Source organism: Tiliqua scincoides, chromosome 7, assembly GCF_035046505.1.
Source record: "Tiliqua scincoides isolate rTilSci1 chromosome 7, rTilSci1.hap2, whole genome shotgun sequence".
Lineage (NCBI taxonomy): Eukaryota > Metazoa > Chordata > Lepidosauria > Squamata > Scincidae > Tiliqua > Tiliqua scincoides.
The window spans coordinates 27666897-27680006 of NC_089827.1; the positions used below are offsets into that span (position 1 = coordinate 27666897).

General features: G+C 42.6%; 1 protein-coding gene across 1 annotated transcript in view; it reads right to left on the reverse strand.

Moving 5' to 3' along the window:
- Positions 1 to 13110, reverse strand: part of DUS4L (dihydrouridine synthase 4 like) — a 69623-nt gene that overhangs the window by 11012 nt on the left and 45501 nt on the right. Inside the window, exon 12 of the mRNA XM_066634009.1 lies at positions 2664 to 2764. Within this exon, the coding sequence (XP_066490106.1) occupies positions 2664 to 2764 (101 nt within the window). The remainder of the gene's footprint in view (positions 1 to 2663; positions 2765 to 13110) is intronic.

Genomic DNA, 13110 nt, shown 5'->3' on the forward strand with positions numbered 1-13110 from the left:
TGGGAGAAATTAAAGGAAAAGGGTTATTTTAGAGTGAAGGATTTATATAACCCTCAGGGTATATTGACTCCTATACAAGAACTATTCGAGAAAGTGGGAAGAAAATACTGGTTAAGGATTTTGGCTTTATATAATATTTTAAAAGAAAGATATCGCCGAGTTTTAAATGAAGAGGATACTCAATTTGAAAAAAATATATAGTCTTAAAGAGGATAATAAAAAGGGTATGGCAAAAAAGCTATACAATTTAATACAAATTAAATGGGAAAGAGAGGTGGGATTGTCAGTAAAGGGGACAGACAGATTAATGAAAGGAATATTGGAGATTAGAATAGAAAAATTTAGAGAATTGGAGATGAAATTGATATTGAAATGGTATTGGACACCTGCCCAACTGGTTTATATGATTAAGGGAAGGAATTCAAATTGTTGGCACTGTAGGAGGGTAAAGAGTTATTATGCCCATCTTTGGTGGGAATGTCCTAAGGTAATTGATTTTTGGCAATTGATATTTGAAAAGGTGGAGGAGTTATGTAATCTTAAGTTGGAGCTCTCTGGAAAAATGTTATTTATGGGAGTTTTGGGAAATAATAAAGAAAAAAAACAATCAGGATTTATTCAAAGCTATGATTCTAGCTATCCATGCAGTTATAGCATATGGGTGGAAAGATGCATCAAAATGGACTGTGGAAAAATGGAATTGGTATCTATATGAATGGATACAATCGGACATAGCATCAATATTGAAACAGGGTAAGACATGGGAAGATAAGAAATTCGAGATAAAAAAGAAATGGTTGAGATATATAAGATGGGTAAGGGGGGGCCAATAATGATATAATGGATAAAATCCAAAAGGTGTGCTTATGGCTGCAGACAAACACTTAATGTTAATGGTCGCTCTTCAAGGGGGGGAGGGGAAAAAGTGGGGGGGAAAAGATTGGTGATGTGTGATTATGTAAATATAAGTGGAATGTATACATTATTATACATCAATAAATAAAATTTATTTACAAAAATAAAATAACTGAAAGCTCTCCTATACTTGAACCTGAAAGTTGTATAAAAATCAAGGGTCAGATTCACTGAAGCCATTTCTGCCCAATGTTGCATATATGCAACAGGGATTAAATGTGTACACCTGTGGGCTGGGCAGAAATGGGTTAAAATAATTTTTAAACAAAAGCCTGGTGTTTCCTACTGTGTTCAGATATCAGGTCCCTATAGTTTCCTGTAGAGAAGGAACTTTAGGAAGTCTTTTTCCCATACTTGTATGACAAGTTGATGTGCCAAAATTCTTTCACATACAGAACTACATATCATCTAATTTCTCCTTTACATTTTTTTCTAGGAAGATAACTTCCAAAATGCAAGGCACAGTTAATAGGAACAAAATGCAGTAAAATCTTAACCACTATCAAAATAGAAGCATTATTAATTCTTGTTAAAGACTATGGAAGATGGCTACACAGTTATTTTCAATATTGGTATGTGTGCATATAAAATACTTCAATATGTATGAATGTGTCATCAATACATGTGGATGTTCCTTTGCAAGGAACACTTTGGGCTTCACAATTATCCTGGTGCACGCATTCTCTCTCACTCTCACACACACCCAAAATGCAATAAGGTTTTAGACAAGGAATTTTTCCACAAGATTTTGAAATCTCAATTTGCCAGTAGGTGCTATTTATTTCCACTGCATTTGGACGTCTGCACTGCTTTCCTTTTACCAAGCACAAATTTGGTGCAATGTTCAGATTCATAACAATGAATATGAAACATCTCTTGAATAATTTAAAAAATGAATGCATTTTTTTTTCTGCTGACAGAGGTTTCTCAGGCTTCAGACAGAAAAGAAGGCCTAGTCACAAATTTAGAACACTTTTCTCTCATTTGATAAAAACTCTAAAAGTGAACTAGCAACTTTTTAATGCTTTGGAGAGCAAACCACAGAATCAAACTATGAAGCTGAATTAACACAAAGAAATCAACAACAGAGTCATCTCTAGCATTAGGCAAGATGCAATATTCTCCTGAGGCAACAAATTTTGAAATATCATTAAGGAGTAGCAAGTTGTTTGTTTAATTTTAAGTTACATGTTTGCCACCATGGGCATGGGTGTGATTTAGGTTTTCCGTTACAGGCACTAGAATGTTTCAGGTCATTTCTGCTCATCTAGTTCCTTGTAGATGCATATTCACTGTTGCTGCAGTCTGACCTGTGATTCTTTTTTCTAAATAGAATTATCAACCATCAATAAATTGTTTTGCTCTTTCACAATCCAGTCAACCCAATAATTTCAACTCTTTTCATAAATGTTTGAGGTGAAAACAAGCTCAAAGTCTTCTGAGAAAGGGATAATATCCTGTTTTAGCCCCCTCCCCTTTGTACTGGTATTGCTAGAACACTTGGTTTGGTCAAATATTCTTGATGAAATTATTTTGTTCTTTTGTAAAAGAACATAGGCACCATTCCAACAACTGTTCCAGGAAAAGTTAGCAGCTAAGTATTTTCATTATTCTGAAAGGACATGTCTAAACATACACAGAATTAAAGATTGTTGTTTGATAAATTATATTTTGGATCCAGTACACACAACACTGCTAGTTAATTCTAGATTTTCTGCTCAAGCAAATCAACTATCTTTGCTACCAACCTGCAGTTTTTTGTGTTCTTCTTTAAGATTATCATATTCCTTTTCAAGTCTTTCATGCTGCCTCTTAAATGCAGTGATTTCATCTGTTGTCTTGCTGAGAGCTGTAGAACATAGGAATAGTATTATTTAATGTGCAATTGCAATTGTACACAGAATCTGTGCATTACTGTTGAAAACCTGTACAGTAATCTTAAAATCTTAAATTTTATATAACAGGCTGACTCCAAAGAGTCTTTGCTACCAGGTGAGTTGCTCTGATGTCATAGAATGTTCAAACATTCTAATGCTTGAGGAGGTGGAATATCAGCAATAGAATGTTGACAGAAAATGCAGCTTATATTAAGCAAGTGATAAGTTTTTCTCTCATCCCAAGTGATCTAACTCATGGTCTAGAGGAGCAGTGGTTCCCAAACCATTTAGCACTGTGACCCACTTTATAAAATGACTCTGTGATGGGACCCACCCAGACTTATCAGCCTCACAAACCTGTTTTTATCCTTTTTACTATGGTGGGGGTTGCCTTCTGGAGCACTTGCTGAGCTCCATGTTAATCAGATCGGGACCATTCTGGTGGCCTTATGTTCCCATTCACCTGGCCTTTGACAAGAGCTGAAGTAAGTTCACCTATTTACAAGTAAATGTGCATCTGTGCACTTCCTATAAGGCAATGGAGGGAAGACATTCTTCTTGAGAATTTATTGGGGCCCCTGTTCCTTAGATCAGTACAATTCTGTGTTCCCCTCAGCTGGCCCTTCAAAGTGGAGTGGGGTACAGTTGCCTACTCACAAGTAAACATGCACGTGCTGCTCAGTTTTGGTTTTCCCTAGGCCTCAATATATTTTCCATGTCAGCTTTCAGCTTGTCAGTTACACAACTCAACAAAAATCGGGTCACAACCCACTGGTGGATCCCAACCCACAGTTCCGAAACCACTGCTCTAGAGACAGTAAGCTGCTGCAGGAAGGGAATGAACAGATAAGTGAGCTTCAGAGGCTGAAGGACTGTGGTGCAAAGATCCAGAGAAGGGGAGCAAGGTTAAAGAGGCATTTATATGAGCAAAAATATAATACTATTAATTTAGAGATGTATTTTAAAATACATCATGTGACATTATTAATCTTACAAATGTTTCAGAATTTTATTTTACTAAAAACACCAGAAATCCATTTACGCTATAGCTTTTCTCCATGCTAAAAAAACTGCCATTAACATAAGATTGCAAAATCCTCTTTTTGGTAACTTGACCCAACAGTAACCAGCCACTATCTGTTTTATGAAGGGCTGGCAACATATAATGGTTGTAACTAAAAACAATCCTATCTCTCAAGACAGTTGTAGGTGAGCAAGGGAAAACATTTACTGCTTTGTTATTATATTTTGACAAAAATACCCTTGTGACAGAATGGGGTGAGGTTTCACCAGAAGAATGTCAAGGTCTAGGGCAGGGGTGTCCAAAGTTTTTGGCAGGAAAGCCACATCAGCTCTCTGACACTGTGTCGGGGGCCGGGGGAAAAAAGGAATTAATTTACATTTAAAATTTGAATAAATTTGCATAAGTTTACATAAATGAATATATTAAAGATGAACTTATATGAATGAATGAAGGTCTTGCAATAGCTCAAGGTTGGCCTTGCACAAAGCAAGGCTGGCCTTTCCTTTGTTGCCGCTGCTGCATCACAGACATGAAACAGTAAGCAGTGGAGGAAGCCCTCATCCCACAGCTCACAGGTCAAAAAGTCGCCCTCACACTGAGATCAGTTGCGTCGGGCCAGAGTGGGCTCCAACAAATCTCAGGAGGGCCAGAGGCTTATTGGAGACTGGGGGCTCCCTGAGGGCCTGTAACCTGGGCCCAGCCCAGGTGGCCAGGAACTCCTCAGGAGTAAGATCTAAGCACTGTCAGGACTGGGGTCCCAGGTAGGACACCTCCCTGGGAGTAGGGCCTAGGGCCTCCTGGGAGCAGCAAGCAGCCATGTGGCCAGAAGGGGTGGTGCTGGCCCAGCCAGAGATGGGCCTCATAAGAAGGCTGGGCAGCCTAGGGAGAGGTCACTCCTCTTCAGGTGGGAGCAGGGTTGAGGGGAAGGCCAGAGGGGGTAGCAACCCCGGCCTTATGCAGATGATCCAGGCTCCGAAGGGAACTTTGCTTAGCCCTGGAGGGGCCCGGGGCTGGGAGCTCCCCGACCCTAGACTTGCCCAGACCCCGGGTATGACATCAGGAGAAGCGAAGGTACAGGCCCAAGGACTTGGAGCCAACTATCTCCACTGGAGGCCGGCTGATCGGGGGGCAAGCCCGGAGGTACCTGTGGCCCTCCCAAAGATAACTAAGCTGACCTGGGACAACAGCACCAGCCGGAGAGCCCAGCCCGAGTCCTCAAGGGGTCAGGGAGGAATGGGGAACAAGCTTAACGTGCGCTGATGGCACGAGTCTGTATAAGGCAAAGGGGCCTGTGCCGTAACTGGCCTCATGAACGTTAAGAGGTTGACACAAGTAAATCGTCTGTGCAAAACAGCTGTGTCTGCCTCCCATCCTTTTTCTGCCGCCGAGCAACTCTCATCGACAGGGTAAGCCCCCCGCACTTGGTCACACCCAAGAGGCGGGGTCTCCGCCCGCCATAGACATTACAGGGCCGCATTGAGAGGCCTTGAGGCCGCAAGTGGCCCCAGGGCCGGGGTTTGGGCACTCCTGGTCTAGGATATGAGAAACACTCTTTAATATTGATTAGGAACTATATGAATGCAGAGGCTGGAGCAATTAGGAGTAAGTGGGTGAGCACCCAAAGTATCTACATAAACCAATGCAGATAGAAGAGACATCCCAAAGCACTTCTGCTGTTAGAAGCTCCACAAACAGAAACTCTGTGAGCACAAGGACCATTCCACTCATGGAAAGGGGTGCCTGTTTAGCCTCCAAACCAAGAAGTTGTGGTAACATAATAATGCAACGTGTTTTCAGTGGGGCCTGCAATAAGCTTCAGCAGGAGGTTATTTAGCAGCAGTGCTTGGAGGATCACAATCAAAGTCAACAGTGAATTGTAGGTCCCTCTGGAGCTTAATCTTTTGAGGAAAAACATTTGTATTTCCTATAGCAGGGTGCGTGCCACCAAATAAACACTATTACAAACATTTGCCAATTTCATTCAAAGCAAGCAAAGGAAGTGAGCATTCCTTAGCTACATACATGAGCTGCACAAACATGGCACTTCAACAACAAAACAGATTTTACAGGGGCACAGAACGATCCTTTCCTATAAGTAGAGAAAATGAGGGATTAAACTTTTGGCCATCTACTGAGCAGGAAAATTTAGCAAGTTAATTGAGTATTGTAGGTGTGTTATGATAGGTAGGTGTGTTACTGGCAGATATACTGACATATGTATTTTAGGTTAGTTGTAGGCTGCCTTTAGGCACCTCGTTGGGAGGATGAGAAAACACAGGAAAAATTTTAACACACACATGCACACATTAGGGACCAGGTGGCAGATGCATTACAATAGGTGCCACAAGATTTATGAATATAAGATGGTATTTTATATAGTGCTGGATTTCTTAGATCAAAACATTTACACATCTTTCAAACAACGCTCTTCTATATGTCACATTATAAAGGAAACAGAGGCTTGCAGTCAAAGTTCTAGGTGTTAATTACCTAAGCAAAAAACTATGGGAAAATATTCTCCCCCAAAGCCTTTTTCCCTGCAGTACAAGCCTAACCTCCAACATCTATTCCCCTTTGTTACTTGCCGCTCCTGCTTTACTGCTGTCCTCTATTTTTCTTGTCTTCACTTGCCTGCATCTTCTTGATACACATAGCTGCTGAGTCCCTATCACTCATACTGCTCATTAATGACACCATGTCCATAAACACAGTAAACTGCAAGGAACAGCTACACCTCAATACAGTTGGACCTCATTATCCATGGGAGATCCATTCCAAGAACCTCTGCAGATCCCGAAATCCATGGATAAGTGAATCCATGAGTCTGGCACATAGGACCTCCGGATGCGACCGGAAAGCCCCATAAAAGGCTTCTGGAGATGCTAAAAGGGCAGTTTTGGTTTTTATGAGAACCAGGTCTTTCTGGTACCTCCAGGAGCTCAGGTCCAACCCTTCACTGTGGGTTTGGACATGTGAGTTAAATCCGCAGGCCCTAAATCTGCGAATACAGAGGGCAGACCTGCAGTACATATATTTATTTGAGAAAGGTTTAGTATGTGAGACATGGAGACCCTTACAAGTAGTTTTCTAGCATTTGGGCATGGGATGCTGCCCAGATGATTAGAGCTACTGTCTTGACTAGAAGCAAAACAATCCAGGTTTTTATACAACTCTCTGTTGTTGGCTCACAGAGAGATTTTAGGGGGAAAAGGCAGCCCACAGATTGACCATTGGTGAAATAAATGAATAATGTTTGCCATCACTGCTTCTCAACAGTAAAAAGATTTGAAGTTTTGAATATTGCACACAAGTGCCATGTTTTAAGCTTCAAATAAGGCAGGGGTGCTCAAAGTTTTTGGCAGGAGAGCCACAACAACTCTCTGACACTATGTCGGGGGCCGGAAAAAAAGGAATTAATTTACATTTCAAATTTGAATAAATTTACATAAGTGAATATATTAGAGACGGAAAATGAATGAATGAATGAATGAATGAATTCAATCCAGTTTATGATCCCATTCACCCTAATAAGGGGGGATCTTCATGCCAGTTTCTGATCCCATTCGCCCTAATAAGGGGGGGATCTTCATGCCAGTTTATGATCCCATTCGCCCTAATAAGGGGGGGATCTTCATGCCAGTTTATGATCCCATTCACCCTAATAAGGAGAGGATCTTCATGCCAGTTTATGATCCCATACACACACACACAAATGGAGGGGGGATCTTCCACACACATATACTTGCCTGCTCACCTGCCCCCTCGCCCTCCCTCGCTTGGGCTTCCTGCCTGCTTGCCCAGCTGAATGCCTACCTACCTGCCTGCCCATGTGCTGCTGCTGCTGCCTGCCTGCCTGGCCAGCTGGCTGGCCAGCCCAACCAGCCCTCCCTCCCTTGGGAGGGAGATGTGCTGTGAGCTGGGCTGGGCTCCCCTCCCTCATGATCTCTCTCTCTCTCTCCCTCCCCCCCCCCGCTCAGGTTGCAGGAGGGGAGGGGAGGGGAGCCAAGCTGATCCCAGCCCAGCCCAGCCCATGGGCTAGAAAGAAGAGACTAGCAGGCAAGCGCACAAGGCCTTTTATAGTGGGAAGTAACACGAGACCTGCAAGTCTCATGTTACCTTCCCACTATAAAAGGCCCTGCATGCCAGCTGGGCTTGTCTTTCCTTCGCTGCCACTGAGCTCAGCGGCAGTGAGGGAAAGCAAGGCGCGGAGCTCATGCGGCGAGCCAGCGTGGGCTGGGATGAGGGCCGAGTGCCCATTGGAGGTGGGGGGACCCCCTCGGGGTCGGATGGGGACCCGCAACGGGCTGCAAGTGGCCCGCAGGCCAGGGTTTGGGCACCCCTGAAATAAGACATCTGTCTAACTTCAATCCTTCATAGAATTGCTGTTGCAATACTGAACACAATCAGGAATGTTATTTTAAAAATAAATGTTCTCTACTGTTGAGTTCCTATCAAATTTTTAAAGATTACTTCCAGAAAGATTTTGACCAGAAAAATGAATTATTTGTTGCAACATTATAAGTTAAGTTGTTGCAGGCCCATTTCATCCAACAGTGGAAAAACTCTATAGTATTTCCAGGATAACAAAGTTCTTATAAACATACATGGTTTGTATACAAAACAAGTATAATAAGAGCCAGCAAACACTGTGTAAACTTATCCCTCCTCATTCCAAACGTCATCATCTTGTTGAAAACACCATATGCATGTGGAGGCAAACAATAAAAATCTGCATAAATTACTTTATTAAAATATATAGTCTCTAGTTTATGGCACATAAATGAACACAAACAGAGGAATTAGTAATGATACAAATAAGAATCACCTATTTCAAGAGTTTAAATACACCAAATTTGCGTATTTATAGACTGCTTTTCAACAAGAAGTTTACAAGGTGGTCTGCAATGGAAAATAAATGAAAAAATAGCTCTCAGTCCCAAAGGACTCACAATCTTAGACACCAGCAAATAACTACCAAGAGGATGCTATGTTGGGATGAACAGAGACTGATGCTCTTTGAGAGTCAACACTTAAAAGGTCTGTATGTCAATTCTTTACAAAAGCCCAATGTTGTGGACTAGTATTATTCTCCATACTGCAGATAGGGGAAGAGGAGGCTGCTTCAACCTACCTAATGGGTTCATAACCGATTTAAAATTTGAACTCTGACTTTTTAACTTGCCTCTCATGCTCACAGCCACTAAATTATATCAGCTCACATGTTACTGTAGCACTTAAGTTGGTGGAAGAGAAGAGATCAGGAAGAAACCATTTGCCCATTTCTTCTGTAGTTCCTTTCTTTTCCTTATATAATTTGTAGTCCATCTTTCCCTCTAAATAAACTAAACAATAAAAGAATGAAAGGGTAGCTGGGCTGCTTAAAAGTTCATTAGACCTACATCTGTGTGTGATTAATCCTATTGATTTGTCTTATATTGTGTTGCATAAACAAAGTTATAATCTTTTCCATACATTGATCAAGTGCCCAAAAGCAACTTGATAGAGTAGGAGAGGAATGAGCAGCAAAATACCTGGTCTGCTTTTAAAAGGATTGCCCATAGAAAGCTGCCTTGGGGTCAAATACTATCCAATTTTCCAGTGCTGGTGCAGCCATGCCAATGGGGCATGTGCTGCATCCTGTGGTGGTGGGACAGTCAGAGACCTCCTCAAGGTATTGAAACATTTGTTCCCTTATCTCAGGTCTGCATTGCAGCTGCACAGGGGGCTGGAAAGTTGGATAGGATTAGGCCCTTAGTCTGCCTAGCTCAGTAGTCAACAGCTCCCCAAAGCTACAGACACAGGCTGCATCCAGCCTTACCTAAAGATGCAAGGGACAGAACCTAGGACCCTCTATGCAAAAATCTCCCTCAACCTATGGGGGAAGTGGGAGTGATTTTTAGTTATTCCGCAAATATCAGAATCTGTGGTTTTAACAGGGTCCTCTGGCTACTTTGCAGAATTCCCCCAATGTGTGTCCAAAAGTAGACATGAAAAGCAATGAAATTCAGACATAATTTCTTCAAATTCTCTTCATACTGTAATGACCATGGTGAGTTTTAGCTACTTTAACCATGAAAACTTTAATGCAAATTAAATAAAATTATAATTCTTAAATACAAATTATAATATAAAGCATCATAGAACAATACAGTTGTGCGCCACTTAACAGGGATTGCGACCATGATCTCTGTCGTTGAGCAGCGCTTGATGCAATCCAGTCCCTCCACAGAGAAGGGGATGCTCCGCTCCCCTCCCCTCTGGAGGGTCATCTAAGCTTCCCAGAGGCAGCTCAGATGCAATTTCCCTCCATTTGAGCCTTGCAGAGGTAGCGCGTGGATGTGTGCCGCCTCTGGGAGGCTCAAACAATCTTCCAGAGGGTTTCCCTTTCGCAAGGTTGGGGTGTGTGCCCCCGACGACCATGTGACCAAACACGGTCAGTTATGCAATCCCAGCGTAAGCCAGAATGTTGCAAGGCGGCGCACAACTGTACTTCACATTTCTATAACTATACAGAAACTACACAGCTTCCTCTCTCACCCCAAATTATTCAAAGCTTGCTGAACAACACCAGAACCAGGGGACATTCACTAAAATAGAGTTTTGAGAAAGTTAGAACAGACAGAAGAAAGTATTTCTTTACCCACTTTCTGATTAGTCTGTAGAACTTCTTGCCACAGGATGTGGTGATGGTATCTGGCCTAGATGCCTTTAAAAGGAGATTGGACAGATTTCTAGAAGAAAAACCTCTCATAAGTTACAAGCTGTGATGGGTTTGTGCAACCTCTTGGTGTGAATAGGCTACCTCAGAAGACCAGGTGCAAGGGAGTGGCAACAGGATGTAGGTATCTTGTTTTGTGTGCTTCCAGAGGCATCTGGTGGACCACTGTGAGATACAGAAAGCTGAACCAGATGGGTTTTTGGCTTGATCCAACAGGGATCGTCTTATATTCTTAAAAGCCATTCCCAGTGACTGTCAGGATAGTGGTTCAAGACTTGGAATATCCAGGTTCAAATCCCAGTTCAGCGACGAAGCTTCCTGGGTGACTTTGGGCCAGTCACTATCTCTCAGCCTTTCCTAACAGGGTTACTGTGAGTACAAAAGGAGAGGAGGAACTTATATCACCCTGAGCTCCTTGGAGGAAGGATGGTATAAAAGTGTGAAAAATAAAATAAAAGAGATTACTCTAGGTCAGCCTGGAGATAGAGTGGGCACTACAGAACTCTGTCTTGGAAAATACATATCAAATACACAAATGAAAAGAAGCCAGGAGTTTAACAGTTTGCAGCCTGGAAGACAGAATCAGGATTCAGAATGATCTTGACAGGCTTGGTCATTAGATCCATACCAAAAAAAGTGACCTTCAGCAGAAGCAAATCTAAAGTCCTCCAGATAGATACAAAAATTAAATCAGTGACTCAAGTACAGAATGGGGGAGAGTAGAATTGGAAGCACAAAGAATGAAAGATTCAGCTGTTTCACAGTGCAATCTTAGCCATTTTTACTGAGAAATCCCACTGTCTTCATTGGGGTTTACACTCCAGCAAGTGTGTTTAGGATCACATCCTTAGTGGGCCACAGGTTGTACATGGGCCAGTGGTGTGATGCAGGTGAAAAAATTTCTGGTCTGCTGAACTGCATTAACCGAGATACAGACTCCAAAGAACACAATCTGAGATTGTGCTGGGCCAGTTAAGTCCCTTGCATCAGCCTGGGAGTGCAGCAAACGTGCTGTAAAGCATATAGCGCCTCGTCCAGAGTCAGCCGGCTCATGGAGGCCCAATTCAGCTCACATGCTACTGGGAAGTGGTAAGTTCACACCAGTCAAGGCAGGCTGGTCAGGGGTAGGGGGGGAGGCATAGGGAGGGCAAGGAGTAGGCGTTTTGGGCAGAGGGAGGGTAGGTAGGCCCATGGGCGGGGGTTGAGCACTGGGCGGGGTCAGGATCCAGCAGTTACGATGGATCCTAGCCCTGTTCCCAGGCAGCCCAGAGCAGCTCTGGGCTGCTTGGATCTGCACCACCTCTTTAAATGACACAGTTCCAAGTAACTCTTTTGGGTCTGCTGAAGCATTATCTGGGGTAAGGGGTTGCGACTGCCCTGAGCTGAGCCACTTTTGGCCCCAACCCTGCTCTGGATGTGGGGCAGACCTGCTGGCCTGCCTGTTCCAGAGCAAGTTAGGATTGGGCTGTAAAAGTAATAGTTCCACTGTATTCTGCACTAGACAGACTTTACCTTGAATAAGCATGACATTTTAAGAAGTACATCGATAAGCTGAAACAGGTTCAGCGGAGGGCAACAAAGACAGTTAAAAGTCTGAACATCAAGTCCTATGAGGAACAGTTAAAAGAGATTGGTATGTTTAGCCTGGAAAAAAAGAAGTCATGATGGCTGACTCCAAGTCTATGAAGAGATCTTATGCAGATGAAATGAAGAACTTACTCTCTGTGGCTCATGAGGATAGAATGAGAACTACCAAGTTGAAACTATAGGGAAGATGATTTAGGACAGACATGAGAAAGAATTTCCTGAGCTGTCTGGCACTGAACAGTTTGCCTAGTGCTGTTCCACAACCTCTGTAGCAGCAACCTCAGTGCACCCCTCTCTGCACTGAGCAAGGGGGTTGACTAGATTACCTCTGAAGTCTTCCCAGTGCTAACATTCTAACAAATCCCACAGTAAATGGGTCCATGGGGGTTAAGTACGTCCTTGGGCTATAATGCAATTTAAGCTGTCTGTGAATAGATCTGGAGTCCTAAATTTCTATCTTTAAAAATTAGCTTGAAAAGGTGATGGCAACATGTTTTGAAGACTTCAACATCATGTTAAAGGTATGCTCAACTGTGAGGCTCAAAGGTGGCCTGGTGGTCTCTCTAAGGCCAACTTATTACACAGAGGAGGATGAAATGACACACTGAACAACTTGAATGAAGAACAGGATATAAATATTCAAGATGTATTTCTAAGCTACTTAGAATTTTGATTGTTTGGTTACTCATGCTTATTGGCTGAAACACTCAGTTGCTATTCACTGCAGTAACTCTAATCTGCTTTGTTTCCTCTGTAAGCTGTTTTGTGAAAAGCAGTATATAAATATTCTTAATAATATAACCTGTATGATCCGTGCAGAGAAGAGCACTGTTCAAGTTGAGGCTTTGAGCACTTGGTGAATCCTTGGAGTATACCCTGAATAGGTCATAGTTACACAATGTTCCGTACACAGTCAACGAATTACATTTTCGTTGTCTGATCCTTCCAAGGTCAGAAGCAATGTTATCTACAACACTCACTCTAGGCAG